The sequence below is a fragment of the Pan troglodytes genome, chromosome 17 (assembly GCF_028858775.2).
Source record: "Pan troglodytes isolate AG18354 chromosome 17, NHGRI_mPanTro3-v2.0_pri, whole genome shotgun sequence".
Taxonomy (NCBI): Eukaryota; Metazoa; Chordata; class Mammalia; order Primates; family Hominidae; genus Pan; species Pan troglodytes.
The window spans coordinates 63,587,757-63,611,477 of record NC_072415.2 but is presented as its reverse complement, the minus strand read 5'-3'; the positions used below and the strand labels follow the sequence as shown (position 1 = coordinate 63,611,477).

Genomic DNA, 23,721 nt, shown 5'->3' with positions numbered 1-23,721 from the left:
GAAATAATATTTGGAGAATTTTACTTTACATTCAAGGGGTACATGTGCATGTTTGTTACCTGGGTGTATTGTGAAATGTTGGGGATTGCGCTTGTAGTATACCCATCACCCAAATATTGAACATTGTACCCAGTAGGTAACTTTCCAACTCTCACATGCCTCCCACCCTTGCCCCATTTGGAGTCCCAGGTATGTATTATTTCCATCTTTATCTCCATGTGTACTTACTGTTTAGCACCTACATATTTGGACTATCGAATTGCTAATCACACTGCCCAATTAAGAGCAATAACTTGAATTTTGTTACTAACAAAAATCATATTTAGTAATAGCCACAGAATTTCTGAAAACACAATTGTTTCTTGGGTTCAAACGTGACTTATTACTGCTTGTGAAAGACCATTCTGTCTAGTACCCAGCAGAGTCCTGTGCACCTCTCAACCCTCAGTGCAAAGGCACTCCAAGTCATTTAGAAGTTTAGCAGCCTTTTGCTCGGATGAGGGAACAGCAGGGAGACACAGCCAAGGAAAGGTCAAGTAGGGGCATATGAACAAAGTTAATGGGAAATTTAATAGAGTCCTCTGGTTTCTCGCCCCACTTCCTGGCACTGACTCTCTGTGAGGGAGTGACCCCATAGAGAAGTTTTGCTCGAGTAATTTGGCGTACATCCACTTAACAGAAGGCACAAGGCCAGAACACAGCGGTTCAAATTCCACAAGGCAGGTTACTTGTGTGATGGGATAAGAGGGGGGCAATAAAGCTGGCCCATCAGAATCAGTCAGCTGCTACAAGAAGGAGGATGGAAGCAGCTTTAATTGCTTCCTTTTGCTTAAATAGGAGATACAAGACAGATTTTCTGTCTGTAATCGCCACACAGAAGAATGGGAAGAAAAACTTAAACATACCAACAATGTGCATAGCATTTTACAGCTTAGAAATTGCTTTATATTTTTTTTAATTTATTCTTGCAATAAACCTATGAAGTTAGCAGGGCTTATTGGCCACATTTTATGGAGAGAGGAGTTGGGTTAAGTGAATTGTTCAAGGTAGCGATTGAACCATCTGGGATTCAAATTTAGTGCTTCTGGCATACCTACTGCTTTTATTATGGTTATTTCTAAGATCACAATAGTATCCCTACTGACTGATATGTTACCTCACAAAGAGATATTGAAGTGAATAAATGAATTGTCAGCAATGTTCACAATATTTCCATCTTCAACCAAACAGCCTTCTGAGGTAGGACACCCTGATGAGATAAACCAAGCTTTATTCCTAGATGTCATATTGATGAGGCTCATGTTAGAAGCTTAGCAAATACTTGATAAAAGGATGAACAGACATTACTCAAGTACCTACCTTTTAGAAAAACAAATTTAAAAGATTAAGAGTATATAAACAATGCTATCTCATATGTGTTACCATGGCTTTCCCATTAAGCCACATCCAAACACAGCCTTGAAAATTTGCCAAATTGGTAAATACTAACATGGGTCAGTGTTCCTTTCCTATCCTGTGTGTAAGAAATGCTGTGTTTAACATGGAACTCATCTTACAGGTCCCAGCTTACATATAATACTCTCTGCAAAGCCTGGTTTGACTCTGTAAGTCTGGGCCCAAACTCAGTAAACAGAAGCTTAAAGGCAGTGTCTGTCTCAGGTGATCAAGCAAATAGTGAATAATCAATAAATACTTTCTCATTGAATTCTCAAAGAGATACTAACAAGTGAAACTGCTCATGGGGTTGAAATGATGAGAACAGTTGTCCTAGGTATCCATATGGAATTGGTTCCAGGACTGCTGCAAATACCAAAATTATGAATGCTCAAGTCCTCTATGTAAAATGGTGCAGTATTTGCATATAACCTAGGCACATCCTCCCATATGCTTTAAAATATATCCAGATTACCTACAACACATAATACGATGTAAATGCTGTGTAAACAGATGTATACTGTGTTGTTTTTCTATTTGCATTACTTTTATTGTCACTTTTTTTGTTTTGTTTTTGTGTTTTTTAATTTATTTTTCCATAAGTTATTGGGGTACAGGTGGTATTTGGTTACATGAGTAAGTTCTTTAGGGCGATTTGTGAGATTTTGGTGCGCCCATCGCCTGAGCGGTATACACTGCACCATATTCGTAGTCTTTTATCCCTTGCCTGCCTCTCACTCTTCCTCCCAAGTCCCCAAAGTCCATTGTATCATTCTTATGCCTTTTCATACTCATAGGTTAGCTCCCACATATCAGTGAGAACACACGATATTTGGTTTTCCATTCCTGCAGTACATCACTTAGAATAATAGTCTCCAATCTCATCCAGGTCACTGCAAATGCTGTTAATTCATTCCTTTTTATGGCTGCATAGTATTCCATCTGTCAGAGTTCTATACACACCAGCTGCAGGCATATTCCAATCTTGTCAGAACAGTAAATCTGGGGAGTCTTTTTTGTACCAGTGTTCCTGGTTTGCATATGAGCTTTCTAATGTTGTTAAAGACTGATTGTGTGAACCAATAAATTTCCCATCACTGTCCAAGTTTTATTTTAATTCCTGAAAACTAAAAGAGATCCCGTTACACTGTTGGAGGCCTTAGATTTCAGCTCAAATCTCTCTGGGTATTCTGGAAGGTTGGTCTAGAAAAGCCCAAGCTCACTTCCATTTTATTTCATTTTATTGCTCTTTAAGTCTCACATTTAAGGATCTTTTTTATTTTTTTTACCTTCATATTTTAGATTAAAAAATTTTTAGCATAATTCTGGACTAAGGTGCAGTATTTGTCCATGACAGAAAAAGCCAAGATGAAAGAGATTTCAAAAGTATGGAATGAGTCTTCTGCACCATGAACACTTTCATAGATTCAAAAGTAGAAAGAAGAATCTGGTGTTCAGGGGCTCTGTTTTTTAGTATCTTAAACTCTGAGGTTCATCTGTGTTCGAAATAATTATCTGAAATAATCTCCCTAATTCACTCCCTCATCAGTGTTAGCATTAAAATATAAGCTAGAGAAGAAAATAGCATAACTGGGGCATTCTGCATATTCATAGATACATACATTCACATTCGCATTTGTAGCATAGTCTTAGTTACTATACTTTAAATAACACTTATCTGTATTTAATTACATATTTATATAAAAAATATTTGTAAAAAGGATTAATGTAAGATGTTCTCCTCTATGAAAAATCTGGAGATTGTTTCCAGAACACTTTGTTTTTATTCTAGATCTGATTTTATTACAAGACTTGAAGAAAAACGTTAATTGATAATTTGCTGTCCTCAATATGTGAATATTAATATTCCCTCAGTGTCCAATGTGCCTCTGTAGATGCAACACAGAGTTGAAGAGAAAGGACAGATGGGGTGATCAGTTGTTTCAAAAAGAATAGAACAACAAAGGAGACTAACAGTGCATATCATTATATCTAATCATATTAATAATAAGAGACAATGCTATTGGCTGCAATTTTTCTCAGGGCAAAGAACTTCTGAGAAAAATTCTCTGATATTCTTAACATTTTGAAATGCAGTGATAGGTAAAGAAGCTTGCAGATCAAATTGGCTCTTTTTGGGTTGTTATTTAAACACATAATTTTAGAGTTTAATACATCCTTTGGGATCAAAAGAGTCATTAAGAAGCCATTTATCTACAAGAAATATCAGCAAGAAAGCACTGAATCCAGATGGTTATAAAGTTTTATTTTAGGAAATATTCAGTGATAAAGTATACCCATTTTTAACTGAGAGTTGCAAATAGGCAGTGCAGCTATTTCATCTTAATTTAGTAAACATTTCCTTCTTGAAACTGAAGCAAGATGTGAATTTCCAAAAATGTGGGAATTTCCTCTAAGATGTGAATTTCCAAAAAGCTCGCTTTATACTTTAACATGAATCTAGTAAGCCTCGCACAAAATGTAGGATTGTTTTTAAAAAAAAAAAAAATTTTAAACAATGGAAAATCAGGCAAAATGAGAAGACTCTGTAGTTTACTTCCCCTCCCCCTGCTTGGATAAGAGTAAATATCCAAGAATATAATAAAATGTATTGACTTGAAACATAAGTCTGATGGGAATAATACCAATGGCTTTTTAGAATAATCAGCCCGAATGTATAGGTTTGGAGGAAAGTACTTTAGCAATCAAAATATCTTTGCCATGATCAGGAAACATTTTTAGCCCTATTCTCTGATGGTGTATTAAGGTAACTAACATAGTGTATTATTCTAAACTTTAAATCTTACCCTAGAGAGGTCTAGTAAACTTCCGTTATTTTGCTACCTAGCATGTACCTTTCCTTCCTTCTGGTAGTGAATCCATAGTGTCTTTTCCTTCTCTATTCTCATCCTATGGGCTCCAAGGCAATTGACACCATCCCTGGGCTTCAGAGGAGGAGTAGGTGAATAAAACTAAGAAGAAAGAAAATTGCAATCACTTGTTTACAGTGATGGGGTCAGGGACAGACCCATGATCCATGTCTAGCCAACCAGGGCCAAGGAGAGTCAATTCTGGAACTACTATTTGCATTATCCAGGAAGCAGTTTTCTCTCATGGGAGCCCCCAGGTGGAAGGTGATAGTGGAGATGTGTCTGAAGTTAGTCTATCCCTACATTGTTCAGGTACCAAAGCCAATATATAGTTTCTTTTTGAAATTTAAGTTAGAAGTTTGAGTTAATTTTCTACTGAGTACAGCAGAGTTCTTATTGATACATGAGATGAGAATAGAGATCAACTGGAGAACTTGTAAATATTACAGATTCTCAGACCTCACCCCAGACCAACTGAACTGGTGTCTCTGATAGGGGCCTAGGGTTTCATAGTTTAACAAGAGTTCCAGGTGGTTTCTATAATCATGATAGTTTAGAAACACTTTCTCAGGGAATTCCTAGGGACTAGCAGTTGAATGTTACTCCATTTAGTGATAAAAAGTACATATTTTAGAGCTGACAGAAGTGGTTTCAAGGCCCAGCTGTTTGCATATGAATTGGTTGAATTGGGTGATTAATGGCAAGGTACACAAGTACCCTAGTTTCTGTTTCTTCACCAATAAACTTGCAGTGATAGTATTTTACACATAGGAGTGTTTTCTGTAGTAGGTGAGATATGTGCTAAGTCTCCTTTATCTGAAATACTTGGGACCAGAAATGTTTCAGATTTCAGATTTTTTTTGGATATTGAAATATTTTTATTATACCTATGAGCTGAACATTCCTAATCCAAAAATCCAAAATTCTAAAAGCTCAGACTTGCATTTCCTTTGAGCATTACGTCAGCACTAAGAAATGTTCAGGTTTTGGAGCATTTCCAATTTTGGATTTTCAGATTAGGGATGTTCAACTTGCAATTGACACAGAATGTTGCACATATTGATATTCAATTTTATTAGTGTTTATTATTTGTTTATCAGAGTACGTCAAACCTCTCTGAAACATTGGGGAAACAGTTCAAATTGAAGACACTACAGTCAGAGTTTCTATTGAAAATAAACTAGAACTGAACAGTGGGCTACACCCAACATTGTTAAATATGTTAATTATATTATTTTTATCAAATACTTGACTTTAGACCATATATGGTACATTATTTCTTAAAGATGATGCAACAACAAATTGAATTCAACAAATTCATTCTTTCATTCTTTCAGTTTGATCTTCATGTGCAAAGTCGTGTTGAAAATGCCTTTAGTGTACAAAGCACATTTAGGAAGGCCACAAATTTAGTCTGAAAATAATCACCTTTTGTAACTTTGGGTCTAAGGAGCATTCCAATTTGACCCAAGAGAACCCAGAGGAAGAAGAAATACCTTTACTTACTGTAAAGTCTGGTCTAGAGGTCTTCTCTCTCGTTTAGATAGATAAATGTGACAGGAGAATGCCAGGATAAAGTTTTCATTTACTATTACCACGGAACAAGCACTGTATTATACCAGCTGGCCACAGAATTCCTTCCATAGAGGAAATTCTTTGGGGAGAAAGAAACTTAAATAGCTTCTTGGGTTAGTAGGTGAGAGCCTAATGCTCTGAGTGTTAGTAATAGGCTGAACAACAAAACAGGTAGTCATGCTTCCCTGAAGGAAAGAATGAGAGGAATTTTAATTTTTGAAATATTCTATAAGGAATAGAACATAACAGAGACACCATGAAAGGAAGGGAAAAAGAGGGGAGCCTGAGAGATTTTGTAAGGGCAGGAGTTACATGGTTTCAGGGTCTGTGGAATTTTCCTTCTGAAAAACTGACTCAAGGATATTTTATAATAGGAATGTTTTTGGGAGGCCAAGGCGGGCGGATCACGAGATCAAGAGATTGAGACTATTCTGGCCAACATGGTGAAACCCTGTCTCTACTAAAAATACAAAAATTAGCTGGGCATGGTGGCACGCACCTGTAGTCCCAGCTACTTGGGAGGCTGAGACAGGAGAATCACTTGAACCTGGGAGACAGAGGTTGCAGTGAGCCAAGATCGTGCCACTGCACTCCAGCATTGCGACATAGTGAGACTCCATCTCAAAAAAAAAAAAAAAAAAAAAAAAAGGAACGTTTGCATTGCTATAATTGATGGAAAACCCTCGTAGGCCCTCTCTTGTCTTCCTGTCTTCAACTGCATCTTCAGTAAGGTCTGCTACTTTCACTTCTATTTTGTTGTTGTTGTTTTAATGAGGAAATGGTTGCACCAATAAGATACCCAACAGAATCTGGATGCCCAGAAACAAGACCTAAGATGACATTTCCTACTCTGCCCCTTTGGAAGTTCACAGAAGTCTTAGCGTGGACCTTGAACCCTCATCAGATGTAGAATTGCTGTTAGAATCCCCTACAGGTACAGTCTTCTCCTCATGCTCATAGTTTTAGATCATAAAGGATATGTGAATGGCTGTTTTCTGGGTAAAAGTACTTATAATACAGGTTGACTATCCCTTATCTGAAATACTTGAGACCAGAAGTGTTTCCAATTTTGGATTATTTTTGGTTTTGGGGTATTTTCATCATACTGGTAGTGCATCTCAAATCTGAACATCTGAAATATAAATGCTCCAATGGGCACTCCTTTGAGTATCATGACAGTGCTCAAAGATACTTTTACTAGCCTCTTTGAATTTGGCTTTTGTCTCTTCTTTTATTACATTTTAGAATTTGTGGTCTTGTGTGGATTGAGCTTTACACAATGGGGCAGGGTGAGAATTGTCATCTCAGGGTCTTGTTTCTGGGCAGCCAGATTCTGTAGGGTGTCTTACTGAGGTAACCATTTCCTCATTAAAAATGAAAAACAACAACAATAAAAAAGTGAAAGTAGTAGACATTACTGGAAGCTGGGTTGAAGATAGGAAAAGAGGGCTCCAGGGGGGTTTTACATTAATTGTAGCAATGCAAACATTTCTATTAAAAAATGTCCCTGAGTCATTTTGTCAGAAGGAAAATTCCACAGACCCTGAAACCCAGCATATTAGTTTCCTGTGGCTACTATAACAAACTACCACAAATTTAGTGCTTGTTTTAAACAACAGAAAATTATTATCCCACAGTTCTGGAAGCCAGAGTCTAAAATCTGGGATGAAATCACCTGTCAACTGGAACACCCTCTGTCCAGAGGCTCTAGGGTAGGATCCATCCCTTGCCTTTTCTAGCTCCTGGTGGCTGCCAACACTCATTAGCATGTGACTGCATCACTCTTAGCCCTGCCCCCGTGGTCACATTGCCTCCTCCTCTTCTGTGTCTGTGTTTAATATGTCTCTGCCTCTCTCATAAGGACGCTCATGATTATATTTAGGGTTCATTCAGAGAATACAAGATAATCTCCCATCTCAAAATCCTTAATCACGTTGGCAAAGACTCTTTTTCCATTCCAGGTAAGGTCAAATTGCAAGTTCCAGGTATTAGGACCTGAAATTTTTGGGTGCTAATTATTCAGCCTGTTAACACCTGGCCTCTGCTTCTCTATCCTCTTGGATGAGGGTGTGGAGTAGCCTCCTGCTTTGGGTCCTGAAAAGGTCCATTTTCTACTGTAAGTGAGGGCAACCTTCACTCATGCAACTCTCCTGGAGTGTGTAATTATTGCGTCTAGCCCAGAGGTTTTTTTCCTTAAGCCATAATGCTAGTTATTCTGAAAATTTATGACATAAACGAATTTGATTTAAAAATTGCCCTGGTTGTCAGAAGAATCACTGCAATATTAGAGTTCATTTTAAAATCCAGTTAAATCCAGTTACCCTTCCAGTAACTTCCTCATTGTTCTCCTCTTCTTCATAGGAAAACTTCTCCAACAGAAATATGCACAGTATATACTTTATAACTTCCCAGTCCACCTTTAATCTCCTCTAATCTGGCTTTCATCCCCACTCCTTTACTGAAACCATTTCACTACTCTTGCTTTGGTCACCAATAACTAGTAGGACCATATAAATTATCATTGAAAGGAGACACGTTTGAAAGTGAAAGTAGATACTATCTACTACTAAGTAACTACATTAACTATACCGGGACATGATGCACACCAGGACTATCCCAGGAAAACCAGAGGGTGTAGTTACCTAGCAATGATCTTCATGTTGACCATTTCAATCCACATTATTTTATTTTGTCTTGCCCAGCATTTTACCAACTTTTCAACACAGTTGAACTCTCATTCCCTCTCTAGTACTCTTTCCATTTTTCTTCTGCCATACTAATGCTTTTTTCCTGTTAAAGGAAAATCCTGTTTTTTCCTGTTGTTGGAAAATCCTGTTTTTTACTGTTGGCCATTCTTTCCAAGCCTGTTCATCTGATTGCTCCTACTCTACCCAATATCTATATTCTGCATTCTCCTAGGGCTCAGTTCCAGGTCTAAATCTCTCTTTATCATATACATTCCTATGGCTTTAGATGCCATGTGCTGGCAATTTCTAAATTTGTCTGCAGTACAGACCTTTCTTATATGTTCCCGATTTAAATATTCAACTGCATTTTGACATCTCCTCTTGGATATATTTAAAAATCATACTCTTTTTCTCTCACACATGCCCAAACAGTTTCTCTCCCAGTCTACTGCATCACAGAAAATGTTTCTATCCACTTAAAAGCCTGTTCACCAGAAACTCACTCCCATCCAATCCACCTGCAAGTGTGTTTGTTTCTACCTCCAAAACACATTTCAAATGTACACATTTCATATATACCGATCCATTTCATGTCCTTCTCTTTACCACGATTGAATCCACCATCTCATACTTCCCGTAGCTTTCTTTTTGAATTTTTGTGCCATTTGGAATTTATTCTCCTCACAAGGTCCAGATTTATTTTTAATACATACATATAAAATTGATATATATTTATAAATAGTAATTTCATAAAACTTGTATTTACTTTAAATCTTGGTTCCCTGTGACTTCACAACCATTGACTCAAAGATTTCAATGACTTAGAGGAAATGAAGATACTGATATAATAGTCACACTGAAGATTTACAAAATATGATGTAGAAGAATTTTTACTAGACCTGAGAAGGAGGCAGAAAATGTTTATTGGACAATGTGTGGTGCCTCAGAGGGCAGAAGTGTGCAAGGAGAAATAAAAATATTAAGAGGTTAGGTTGAAGGGTCCTGACACCCTGTAGAGGGTGAAACCCTAGGGCAGAGAGGCCAGGGATGATAGGAACTATAGATAGGTAGGGATGGAAGGCAAAACCAGAAGTCATTGGTCCGTTGTGTTTTATAGAATTCTTGAACAGAAACATCTCAGAAAGCTAGCTACTGCTACAAAGGAAAGTGGTGGTTTGGAATGCTTGGGAGGGAATGTGCTACTGTAGCACCCGCGTTGACACCTGAGGAATCCGGTAATTTTGGCACACTCTCAGTGGGGCATGCAGGCGATATCTGAGCTGAGAGTCTAGGATTTGCCATAGGATTATCACGGGCAGGGGAAGCTAACCCTTAAACAGAGATTGCATAGTAGACAACCTAGCTGGGGACCAGGTGGAGGACAAGGCTGAGACACAGATATTTAATGGCTCTAGAAAGAACACAGATGGGGCCAAGCAAGTGAGGGAGATCATGAGATGCTCCCACGCTGAGAGAAAAGATTCTCAGTGTATGAGATGTGCCCAGAAGCCACTTTAACAAGGATTGTTTAAAAGAAGGGCCTTAGCGATAAGAAATTCAGCTGTGGCAGAGAGCTAGAACTTTGAACATCGTGACTTCATCCCAAAGAGCTTCAGCTAAGCAGAAAGAGGCTGCTGTAGATGAAAAAGAAACCATAGGTTCCTTTCATTGGCAAGATTGAGATTTATCTTAGTACCCAACAAGAGCTGGGAATCATGGGCAAAATAGAAGACATTCCAGACACTAAAGGCTGTTACATGATTTTGCACATGTGAGGTAGTATATGTGCAATTTTTTTACCTTGATACACATAAATTGGATGTTAACTTTCTTTTTCTTAGTGCCCCCAAATGACTTGCATTTCCTTTGGAATATAGACAGTAGCATGCATTGCAGGTACAGCATGATCTGGCCGAATCCTAACTCCTTAACTTCTTTGACTCCATTTCTTCTTCTTTGTCAATGAAAGACAACTTCACTAACTGCCTGTCTGTTCTTTGCATAAGCCAAGGTTGTTCTCAACCCAAGAATTTGCTTATGCTTTTTCCTTTCTCTGGAATGAATGTCGCATCATCCCAATATTCACATGAACGACTCTTTTGTATCCTCTTCAGTTTAAGGGGATAAATGCCACCCTCATGAGGAAGTCTTGCCTGGTCTGAAGTGGCTCCATTCTTCTTTGATAATGGTGAATAACCTCAAAAGATACTATGTTTCTATAATACAACCTTAGTTTATAGCACTCTTCACAATTATAATTACTGCACTGATTTGTTCATTTGTTCTTTGTCTCCAAAAGTAAATTATAAACTCCATGAGAGCAGGGGTCATATTGACATTGATCACTGTTGTTTTTCCAACATTAGCTTAGTTACTGGTACACAATAAATATTCAAAAAGCATTTGTGAATGAGAAAATTAAGCTTTCATGCTCAGTGGTTTCTTATTGCTAACAGAATTACATATCTTGGACCATCATTACAAGATCTCCATTGATTATGCAAATGTGCTTCCCACCTTTTTTTCCCACAAACCATACACTTCTCCAAATAATAAAAAAAAATCCGACATACTTTAGTTTCCATATAGGTCTATAAATTCTAAGCTTTTTATCTTTTTGCTCATATAGTTTCTTTCATCTGAATTGCCCATTTCCATCTCTAAAGTTTTAGTCTTATTTATTATTTAAAGCTCTTCTCAACACCATGTTCCCTATGGGTCTTCTGTAAATTTAATTTGATACTCTGTACTCTGATGAAAATTACTCTTTACTTGACTAAAGGTATCTAACTGTCTCATTTGAACTATGGTCATATACATACACATATATGTAGTGTATAACTATAGAAGATGTATAGTTTCATCCTTTGGTTCATTGGTACTCTTAGCATTGTGCCTTGTATGTGAACAAAAGGCTCTAAAATAAATATTTTTTGGATATACTAAGGAAAAGTAAAACACTTTATAATAATACCATCCTTTGGAAATCTGCGTTCTTCATCTGCATACATGCTGGAAATTATACCTATAAAGTAAGAAACACATGTAAACCACAGAGCTGCTAAATTCCCATGCATACTTCTTGAAACATATGAAAATGTTCATAAATGTCAAGCAAAAGATTGAGTACAGAGACAGAAAGAACAGAAATAGAATTCATTAGGCTTTTGTCAAGAACCAGGAATTCTAAGGGCTTTGTATACATTGTCTAATTTAAAGTTAAGCCCACACCATCCCTATGAAGTAAATGTTACAGTTAGTTTTCTGAAACATCCTATTTGGGGAAGAAATAGTAATAATTCATGACAAATGAGTCACATCTACAAAATTGAAATGCTACCATTGTTAGGAGAGTTCCACATCAAAGAACAGTTTTAGCTTGAATAAAAAGAAAAAAAGTAGCTCAGGAAATCCACCGCAGGTTCAAAGAATAGCACAAAAATAAAATTCTTAAGAAACGTTAAGATGGTGAAAAATTGTTCTACTAACAGATATTTTGTCAAACTTATATGAAGAGTCAGAATAGATATTAGCAAAGACAGGGAAATTAAAGGACTGTTATTAATTTATAAAGAAGAATGTTAATTAAATCTGAAAGGACTCTGGGAAAAATTACTTCTGTTATTTATTTCAAGCAATCTTTTGAACTGCTAATGAGAACATTCCAATTATCTCAGGAATAATTGCCTAACTATTTATTGCATCAAATTATGAATTTCAGAAGTTAAGGAGGATGAGAGCAATTAGTTACAAAAAAGGAAAAATGACATAACAACATGAAAATAAGAAATTGGTAAATAAGAAATAGATTAAGCTTAGAGTTAGAGAAATAAAAGGTAAGATATAATTTAGACTTCCGTAAATAGAAAGTAGAATAAAACTTAAGTCTTTTTTTTTAAAAAAAGTCCAGGATTCAATAATTATGTTGATGCCTGTAAAGTTGCCCCTAACACAGCATATCCCAATTTCTTATTAAAATATCAGTGGACTCAGAAAAAAATGTATTAGAAAAAGAAGGAGAAGGAGGAGGAGGAGGGGGAGGAGGAGGGGGAGGAGGAGGAGGAGGAAAGAAAAGAAGAAGAAAGAAAAGAAGAAGAAGAAGAAAGAAGAAGAAGAAGAAATTAATATACAGGCCTGAAAAGCAAGCCCTCCCACACAACTCAGAAATGTTTTATTGATTTGTTTCACTATCAGGCCAATGAAACTTTGAGAAAAGCATGATGGATGAACCATCCTTGCCATATTTCCAGTGATCTTATGCAAAATGGTTTTTTAGTTCACAAAGTTTATATGAAGCCCAAAATCTAGGCAGGGAGTCTGGCTGCCTCAAAAACATCAGGCATTCAGTAATTATTTATTTCTTCCTCTACTCTGTCTCTCCATTTATTTGGTTACTATAAACTGTCAGAACAGAACTAAGCAGAAGAAGTAAGAAGGGAACTAATCATCTTGAGTACATTTCTCATCTTCACAACCTTGTAGGCAGGCAAAGATAAAGGAAGCAATCTGGCATTTCTGAATTCTTGAGATTTGCTTCTTCTAAAATAATTCACTTGCGAATCAGAATACCAGGGAGAGGAAAGGAAGGACCTTCTATGGGTTCAGCAGAGTTATACTGTATGAAAGCCAGTGAGATACTGGAAACTTTCTGGGGTCTCTGTGTAACTGGCTATCTGGCTGTGAATCAGAAGTCACAGAACATAGCGGTGGTATAATGGGCTGAGGGCAATCCAGTTGCACAGGGGCTTGGCACTCATTGATCTGAAGAGACCGTCCTTCATTTGAAAGTAAATGAATAGATTAAAATACTTCAAACTGAAATAAACATAATAGGCTAAGGTAATGAGTCATAGTAGGTTTAGAGAACAATTATTTTACAAAGCCAGGAGATTATTTCATAGAAAACTATTAAGTTCACCTACATGCATATTAATACATCTTCCTATCTATATTCATTATAACATCATAGAGTATTTGAGGTAAGAGAGAATCTTATTCTTCAACCTCTCTAAAATCCTTCCCATAAAATATTTGCAATGAAGAGAGTAGTTAAGTTTCTCCCTTAACCTTCTTCTCCCTAGGCCAGACTACGGAAATTTATCCAATTTTTTTTTTTTCAAATAACCAGTTTCCCATGCAGATAATGATCTCTGATAGCCTTTTGTGCAGCACAACATTCCTTTGTAGGTTGATTACGTAAATTGAATATGATAGTGTAATATATATCTGACATAAAGTAGACTGAGGTATACGTGCTGCTTCTGTTTCTTGCATATCAATCTACTTTAATGTGTTTGCTGTTGCATATTTATAGTTCAGAAGCCTTAGAGGAAATATCAGTATTTATAGAGACGGTGCTGGAATATTCTTATATGGAGATTTTTAAAAATTGTGGTAAAATATGCATAATGTAAAATTTATAATTTTAACCATTTTTAAGTGTACAAATGATGTACATTCATATTTTTATGTTATGATTCCCACCATCCATCTCTAGAACTTCACTCATCTTCCAAAACTGAAATGATGTATGCATTGAACGATTACTCTTGCTCCCAACCCCTGGTCCCTGATTACCACCATTCTCTTTTCCACCTCTGTGAATTTGACTTTTCTAGATTCCTCATGTAAGTGGAATCATACAGTATTTGTCTTTTTGTGACTGTCTTATTTTACTAAGCATAATGTCTCCAAGGTTTATCTATGCTCTTGCATTTGACAGTATTTCCTTATAAGGCTAAAGGATATTCCATTGTATGATTATGCCACATTTTGTTTATCCACTAATTTGTCTGTGGACAATTGGGTTGCTTCCATCCTTTGGCTATTGCAAATAATGCTCTTATGAACATAGGTGGTTGAATATCTGTTTGAGTCTCTGCTTTCAATTCTTTTGGGTATATGAGCAAAAGTGGAATTATTGGCTTCTGTGGTAATCTGTTTAATTTTTTAAGGAACTGTCATACTTTTTTCCACAGTGACTACCATAAGTTTACATTTCCACCGAAACTGAACAGGGGTTGGAATCTATCCACATCTTTTAAGATCTTTAAATACATTTTTCCCTTCTATATGGGATGATAATGAATTGAAGAAAATGGGAAAGGCTAGATGAACTTTAAAGTTTCCACCTGTCTTGTCATCTGCGATGCATTGCTTTAAAATGATAACCTACTGAGAAGTTTTCTGCTTTCCCAAAAGAGTTAATAAAACTTTTATCAATATGTGACTTTCTCTTAAAGAACAGATTACATGCTGTGATGGTTAATACTGAGTGTCAACTTGATTGGATGGAAGGATACAAAGTATTAATCTTGGGTGTGTATGTATGGATGTTGCCAAAAGAGATTAACATCTGAGTCAGTGGGCTGAGAAAGGCAGATCCACCCTTAATCTGGTGGGCACAATCTAATCAGCTTCCAGTGAATATAAAGCAGGAAGAAAAACCAACGTGAAAAGGAGAGACTGGTCTAGGCTCCCAGCCTGTATCTTTCTCCAGTGCTGGACACTTCCTGTCCTCGAACATTGGACTCCAGGTTCTTCAGTTTTGAGACTTGGACTGGCTCTCCTTACTCCTCAAGCTTGCAGACAGCCTATTGTGAGACCTTGTGATCATGTAGGTTAATATTTAACATTAAGTCTCAGATATATATATATGTATATATATGTGAGTGTGTATATATATATATATATATAGTGCAAACCGAAATATATATACACCAATAGTATATATGTGTGTGTGTATACACACACACTATTGGTTCTGTCTCTCTAGAGGACCCTAATACACATGCCAAACTTAATCTTTCAATAATTGTAGCTATATAATGTTCAACACCTATGTGACCCCATATTCTGCTGCTGACACTATGAGAATGAAATATCTGGATGATGAAAAGAGTATTTTATTCATTTGTTGTTTGTGTGTTGAAATTGGATCACAGCTAGAAGGATATTGCCTTGAGTGAATTCCCTAGAAACAGACCTTGCCATAAAGATTTGCATGAAAGTGATTTACTGTGAAGTGCTCCCAGGAGAAACCATTAGGGGAAGGGGGCAAGATAAAAAGGGAAGGGAGGCAATCCAAGCAAGGGTACACTATTACAGTGCCCTATTGTGAAGCAGTAGCCCCACAGTCACTTTGGCTCAGCTCTACAGGGGTACTCTGGAGATAAATTGGGTTACAACCCAAAATTGTTTTCATCGGGGCAAAGGGGGTGCTATTTGAAAGGTCTAATCAGACATTTCCAGCTCTCCCACGCATGTAGGCAAAGACAAGTTCTAGCAGTCTTGGGAAAGTCTCCAATAAAGAGACATGGTTATTGACTGGAGTGAAAGCACACTGGAAATGTGCATGAAAATGGCATAAGGGTCCACTTGCTTTAAAAATAATAACTTACTTGTGTATGAGGCAGAGAACTGATACCTCCTACCACAGCTTTTAATAAAAGGTAATATTTATGCTATGGTTTTGATATCTGACCTCTCCAGATCTCATGGTGAAATTTGATCCCCAGTGTTGAAGGTGGGGCCTAATGGGAGAGGTTTGGGTCATGGAGGTAGATTCCTCATGAATGGCATGGTGCAGTCCACATGGTAATGAGTGAGTTCTTATTCTATTAGTTCCCAAGGGAACTGGTTGCTTAAAAGAGTCTGGCACCTCCTGCTTCTCTCTCTTGCTTCCTCTCTTGTTATGCGATCTCTGCACATGTGGATTTCCCTTTCCTTTCCACCATAAGTGAAAGCCGCCTGAGGCCTCACCAGGAACAGATGCTGGCACCACACTTATTGTACAGCTCGCAGAACCATAAGCTAATTAAACCTCTTCTCTTTATTAAGTTACTCAGCTCAGGTATTCCTTTACAGCAACACCAATGGACTAAGAGAATGAATCCTAAGGATACAGACAAGCAAGGTTGTGGTTGTGTGTGTGGCACAGCATTTACTATAAATAACATGAAGAAAGAAGTTTGTATCAAAACTTTATTTATTAAACAAAAAATGCACCATTGGAATAACATTTCTATAAAAAAATGAATATGAGACTGTTCTACAGTGATTACAAAACCCCCTTTTCCTTGTGTAGTAGTATACAAGATCATGTGTAGAAACAGTCATTGTTTTAAACTGTAAGCAAGTTTCCTTTCTTGTAGAACAAGATTTACACTTAAATATTGCAATCACTAGTCTAATTTGGTTAACAATGCTAGAATCTGACAGTTTAAAGAAACTTTTTGTAGGCTCAAAATACCTTTTTGTTAAAAAAGGTGTTTTGTAACAACAAAAAATTTCTTTTCTCACTAAGGCTAGTTAAAGCTGTAGTATACCCATTTCTACCAAATAAACTTATCACTAGCACACTAACAATCTGTTTGAGTTGCAAAGCCCTTTGAATGAGTAGCACTGATCTGCAAAATGCTTTCAGAATTATTTAGGTTTGGTGTTATCTTCTTTGAATGACCCTAAAAAGGGAGAAGTGGCGATGATGGAACTTCAGTGAAGGCTTTGCCTGGACTGGACATCTCTTCATACTCAGCAATGGACAATTCATTTCCAAAGTGGTCCCTCTGAGATATGGAACACTGCAGCTTTAACAGCCGTATCTAGATCCCAACCAGATCTCCCTTTTTATCATAAATTATCCAAAAAGAAGCCACTCTAAATAATAAATTAAATATTACTTATAAAAAGTACACCCCATACCCCCCCACCCTTCCCCCAAACAAGCTGACAATTCACAAAGTTCAGAATTGTCAGATTTACCCTACAATAATAAAAAACAGCATTTCTCCTCCTCTCCATCATTCCTTTCTTGCATCTGAAAATACATGTTCAGCACACAGTGAGATCCCTTGGCCCATGCCTCTGTGTTTATTAAATCTTGCAGAGTTTTGCTCTTGCTCTTCTACCAACAACAATCATAGGATGATAATGTACAAAGGCTCTCTATTGAGAGCAAGAGAAAAAAGTCCTTCAGAGAGTGCAACTGGAAGTCTGCCACGTGAACGTTATGCAATAGTGGCAACGAAGAGTCCAGATCAGTAGTAATATTCATTTGCTGATATGGGTGTGGTATTTTGTCTTTTACATAACCTCACTGACCAGGAAATTGGCATTTTTTTCCCCAAATCAATACTTTTTGGCAACAGGTATTTAGATAGCAAGATACATTGAGGCATGGGTACATATATTTTGTATTGGAATGGAATATCATACAAAACACCTATCTATGATTTTCCCAAGTATCCAATTTAATTTTAAACACTGGACTCAAATAAAAAGCTTTTCTGTACAACACTAAAGTGATTTCTGAAAGTCACCAGAGAAATGCAAATTATGAGTAAAATGTTGCTTTGAATGTGATTTACAAAAACAGAGACTTGAGTGTATGGCTGCTTCTGCATCTCCAGAAAGTTGTGGGCTCTGTATAGTATATGGTTATGAGCAGGTTAGGATAGTAACCTCTGGCCTGCAGGACTGCCTGTGGTTGCATGAAGGGAACTGAGTGAAAGGGAAAGTAACCCTGCTCTGCATCTATTTTAAAGTTCAGATGACTTTGTTTTCTTTAAGCATGCCTGAAACTAGACAATTTTTCCATTTTTCTTTCTTTCATTGACTAGAAATGTACATTCCGAAACCATAAGAATTCTGGGACACAATTTTATCTAAAATGGTAAGATGTTATCTTTAGAGGTAACCTTTTGTTGTAATTACATTCCAGCTGCTACATCTGAGATACCATATTACATTTGGGGACAACCATAAGATGATTATTTAAACAAAGTCAACAGAAGTACCCAAAGGGTGGATAAGTATCAGCAATCGTCTTCAAGCACAGACACCAACAGCTTCCAGAAATACCTGTACTGAAGAGATTCTTTATTGGAAAAGCCAATAAGTGCCAAACATTTTAGTTTCAGAATGTTGTCTGAAACATCACACTAGCACAGGATGGCTCTCCTTGTGTAGCTGGAACCAAAGCAGGAGATTGAACATACACCTAATTTTGAATAATCCCTATTTTGAGGAAACTAAGAATATACTCAACAGGAATCCTTAATAAATCTCCACTTATATCACTGGCTTGGTATTTTTTTCAGCTCATTCAATTGAGTATGCATTTTATAATACCCAAATGTAAAGCTTCATTATTTAAATATTCTAGAAGCTTATATCTCTGTTATTCAAAGAGGCAAGTATGACTGGTTTCTTATTGGCTATAGTTCACTACGAAATATTTAACTTTTGGCTAGAGCATCATCCAAATATTCTTTATACATTTGAACTATCTAAATTTTTATAAGTTTCACAAATGCAGAAATTTCTGCAGAGGAGAGAAAATAGCTTTCTTATTAGGGTGAAATTTAAAGAAAAATACCATTTTTTTTAAAAAAAGAGGATGTTGCCTGACATTTAAGCACATTACAGGGCAGACCAGAGAATGCTCTGCCAAATATGATTTTCTTCTTTTTCAGGGAGAAATGAGTTCTGGTGGCAGAGCGGCTGGTTGGCTGTCAGGTATCACCCAATGGGAATCAGAGAGAGTTATGAGCATAAAGAGTCCTGGATACCATGAACTAGACTCAGTAGGAGGAAGTCAGAGGCTAGTTTGCAGTATTCACAGGTTTCTTCTTGTCGAGAGATCAGGAGACTGGGAAATTAATAAGTTACCTGAAAACTTGGGCAGGCAATTATATACATATATGAATCATTTGAGGGTAAAGGGAACAGAGTTATACAAAAGTTGTGGTGATATCATTGTATATTAATACTACCAGGTAAATGATACTAGAGTTTTTTGAGGATGTTTAAATTGATTGTATTACAGATTAAATGCATGGTGCTAATACTGGCATTGCCAGTTACTAAGACAAACCATTCTATTTAATGAAGAAAGTTTCAAAAGCATGCAGCAGAAATATAACTTCCACTGAAGACAAATAACATGTATTTAAATGGATTTTTAAAAATTTTATTGCCTAAATAATTATTTTTGACTAGAAGGATCTAGAAATTTGTGAAAATGATAGGTTTTTTTTTTTAAATTGGTCAACTTCATTCTATAGATTGAAGGTGTGACTCAATCCCTAAAATCTGAGATTTGCAACCTATTCCAAACTGAGCACTCAGGATTACCCTCATGGGTGTCAAGTGCCTAAGGAGAATGTTCCATGTTTGCTAGAATTAGAAAGGGGAGGTAATAATTCTTAGGGCCTAGAGAAGGTTGGGCTAGCCCAATGAATATTTTCTTTTTTGAAGTAATGGATTATTTCTGAATAATTCAATATTATGTTAGGAAACACTTTATTCCAGGTCAGTAGAAGGTTGTCTACCTAAGTGCCCAGATGTTAAATAAGAGTAATCTGTCCCATAGAACAACATCACATAGCTCTTCAGAAAAGACTTCCAGAAAATCTGAGTAACTTGAATGAGCACTCTTGTTGAAGGAACAAATTCGCAAATGGACCGGACTTTCTAATGAACCATTTGAACAGCCCTCTCTTTGACATCAGATTTCCTTCTTGACATAAAACTGTAAAAAAATAATCTGAATTATTACTTCTGTTACAGTGCCATTTTGCTCAAAATATTTTATTCAGGGATTCATATATAATTACCCACCTAATAAAAGGAGCTATTAGGTTGTAAAGATCCTATCCCTTCCATGCTCTTTTAAAATTATGACCTACTCAAGCTTGAAATCAAAGGCAGAGCTGAAAGGAATAATTCAGCTGAAACTCTCTCATTGGGTTTTCAAGTCACCTAACTGATAAATATGCAAACTAGCTCCCTTTTGGCGATTCAGCTGCATAAACAGGGATTAACTCCAAATGCAGCTGAAAATTCAGAAACTAAAAGGCTGCATACAAAATGTTCTTAATTTTAGCTAGTTCCAAGCTGTAGATAAACATGGCAATAGAAGTTTAAAACTGTAGTCCACAGTTTAAGATGCTGCTTTGAAAATTATCTGCTGGATTTACATGTCCGAAGTGTCAGGTGGCACCTGCCCCTCTGCTTCCCCCTGACTCTGACACAGGTGTAGTGTAAAAGTTTCCCTTAACAAAAGGGTCTGGTGGCCAATGCTTGCCAACACTGACCCTGTAGGCAGAGTTGGCATTCTTTAAGAGAAGGTACTGTTAGAAGCTACCTTTTATTTTCCTTCTCTTCCTCGGTGCCTGCTCTCAGGGAGTCTGCCATTTCTACAGGATTAGAAGAGAGGCGACATTGGCCAGTGCACCATATGACATGTGGAGCTGGCCATTTCACCCAACGCTAGTTGCCAAGGAGAACTCAGGGAGGGATGGGGTGAAGGGGTGGGGGCATTCTTCTGGCCAAACTCCTAAGGAAGATAGCCTTGGTGAAGCTTTGAAATTGTATCACAGTGTGGTATGGCACAAAAGCCATCCAAATTGAAAACTGTCCTATTACAAGCTTAAGCATATAATTACCATGTGTCTGAGAAGATTGCATATTATATCCTCTTTCCAGAAATGTACTGCTGCTGGCAGAATGCTACTAGTTGCAGATTTTTATGTTCCTGGACTCCAGACATACATATTAACCAAGGGTGGATTTACAAATACTTGCCAAAATAGGTGAACTTTTAGCCACTCACTAATATCCACCACTTGTGCAAGATGAATGACTGAGTTACAAACATAAGCATTCTCTGCCTTTTGTTTGTTTACTATTTACTTTTTGTGCTGTAAGGAAAACATCCAATCCTTTGGTGCTATGGCATGAGAGATTCCCATGGGTGCCTTGTATGTTAAAGTTGAAAACAAAATAGTGAGCTTGCACTGGTTTGCCATGGCATGGTACAGGCTTAAATAATGCACTTGCATTTTGTAAGACTAGACCTACACATTAAACAACAGGCCTTGACAAAGGAAAACATAGGCATTAGTTATGACAGTGTGGTCACTGCAGTGACAAAGGCCCAGGACTATTCTAGCAGCTTAAACTTTGACATTGCAGTGAAAATGCATCTTTGCTTTTGTTTAGGGAACTCATAATCATCATTTGACAATTCCTGATGCCTATGAAAGAAGGAATGCTTATTCCTTCTGAACTGCTTCAGGATCTTCCTTAACTGAGTGGTCCTGATGGGTGACCTGTACACTGGTTAGAGTTCTTGGACACAGATGTGCTGTTTATGGGTAATTGGTATGCTGCAAAGTTCCCGGAAAATTCACCTCATCCATTCAGAAATACATGTTAAAAGGCTGAGCCTGTGATGGCATTAAGCTGCTTCATGAGTCCTTCCAAACTTGCCATTTGTTCACTCAGATCATCCTGTTCATACACCTATAAAGAGAATGAGAGCCAAGAGTTAGTAACAAATATTGATCCATTTCTTTTATGAAGGCCGGGGCCACAGCTAGTTGGGGCGCTATGTATTCCCAAGTCTGACCTAGGAGACCACAGCCAGGGCTGTCCTTGGAATATACTCACTGAATGAAGATGCTGGTAATAAAAGAGGGGATAATAAGAGATTGCATATTGTTTCACCCACTCCATCTCCACCTGTGACAAGGAAGATGTTTCAGAGTCAAAAAGATTGGGTTTCAAATCAAGTTCTCCCAATTATTAGCTGTGTGGTCTTAGACAAGTGAGTGCACCTCTCTGATACGTAATTTTCTTCATCTATAAAATGATAATGACATCTATTTCATAGGCTATTCTGAGCCTCCTGTAACATGTTTAGTACCCATGATAGGGTGTGGCATATGGTAGATATTCAATACATTAGCTCCTGTTCCTCTTACTAGGTTAACCAAGATATGAACAGAATATTTTTTCTCTGTATCATGACATAGATACATTTTTTTTTTGTATGTGAGAACTCAGCGGGCTTTGCCTTGGCCAATGAAACGTCTGGAGATTATGACTTTAGTTTGTGTGTGGAAACAATATTCATGCCCCAAACCACAGTCAATCCTTTTTGGGACAATTTGAATGGTGGATAAAAGAAGAGGTTGAACTCCAGAATGCCTAGTGAACTGTCACTAATTCACTCTGTAAACTCACTCACTATAAGTCACTATTATCATGTCAGTAAGTAATAGAATTACTAGTTATCACAAATACCAGGTCGCTAGGCTTAGGAATTCTGTTTCAGAAGGTATGGGAAGAACCTAGACATCCTAATTAAAAGAAAAATTCCCAGGTAGTTTTGATAGTTAGCCAGATGGGGAAATAAGATGTGAAACTGATTTGAATCCCAGTCCTTTTATATACTTGCACATTTTATTTGAGTTAGTCTTCTTATTTGTGAAATGAGAATAACAAGTTTGTCTTTTGAGGAGTTAGGAGGATTCAACAAGTCAGGGCTGCCCAGTGGTAAGTGTTCAATAAATGTTAGTTTTCTTTTTTTCCTTTCTTGAACATATTAGTTGACTTATACAGATGTTCTACTTATTATTCTTGGCTAGCGCATTCCATTACTTAAATGATTGAACCAATGAGGCCTGAGCCATGATTTCTAGCTCTGCATAGGCCAAGACACATTCCTTACCACTATGATCAGAGATGTATATCTAATCTTGCCAAATAAGTACCCTTGATCTCAAGAGAGCATTGATAGAAATTGCATGGGTGGGAGGTAGGCACAAAGCTACTCCAGCCACTGAAAAAACAGCTCAAAATGTATGGTATTAATGTATGAGCTTCCTATAGAAATCTCAGCATGTCAGTGAACGATTTGGGCATACACTACCCAATCTTCAGGGCTTAATAGAGGACTGAAAAGTTTCCAATTTGGCTAAAAGCCTGTTTATATACATACAATATGTGTGTGTGTGTGTGTGTGTGTGAGAGAGAGAGAGAGAGAGAGAGAAAGAGAGAGAGAAGTTGAAGTGAGGGGATTACTAGGCAACTCATTTCCAAAATGTTGTTTTCATTGTCTGGTTGTCGTTCTCAAACTGTCTAGATTTCATTGTATAATACGGCAACCACTAGCCACATATAACTATTATATTCTTAAAATGTGCCTAGTCTCACCTGAAATGTGTTTTACATGAAAAAGTACGTACCAGTTTTGGAACAGTACAAAAAAAGTAAAATACATTATTGACAATTTTAAATATTTATTGCATGTTGAGATGATAATATTTTGGAAATATTGGGTTAGATAAAAGGTATTAACTTCACCT

The 23,721-nt window shown here is 37.1% G+C and overlaps 2 protein-coding genes across 23 annotated transcripts in view; one reads left to right on the top strand and one right to left on the bottom strand.

The window, feature by feature from the left end:
- Nucleotides 1–23,721, top strand: part of LOC104003155 (uncharacterized) — a 569,073-nt gene that overhangs the window by 497,430 nt on the left and 47,922 nt on the right. The gene's annotated exons all lie outside the window — the stretch shown is intronic.
- DCC (DCC netrin 1 receptor) overlaps nt 16,536–23,721 on the bottom strand; it is a 1,196,048-nt gene continuing 1,188,862 nt past the window's right edge. For 8 of the 19 annotated variants that reach the window (XM_063795714.1, XM_054671860.2, XM_063795716.1 and 5 more), the window contains 2 exons: nt 22,022–22,093; nt 21,260–21,874 (listed from right to left, as the gene is read on the bottom strand). In XM_063795714.1, the coding sequence (XP_063651784.1) occupies nt 21,785–21,874; nt 22,022–22,093 (162 nt within the window). In that variant the 3' untranslated portion in view covers nt 21,260–21,784. Of the gene's footprint in view, nt 21,875–22,021; nt 22,094–23,721 lie in introns of all 19 variants that reach the window. The other 11 variants (XM_063795721.1, XM_063795722.1, XM_009434037.5 and 8 more) reach the window with 7 other exon arrangements.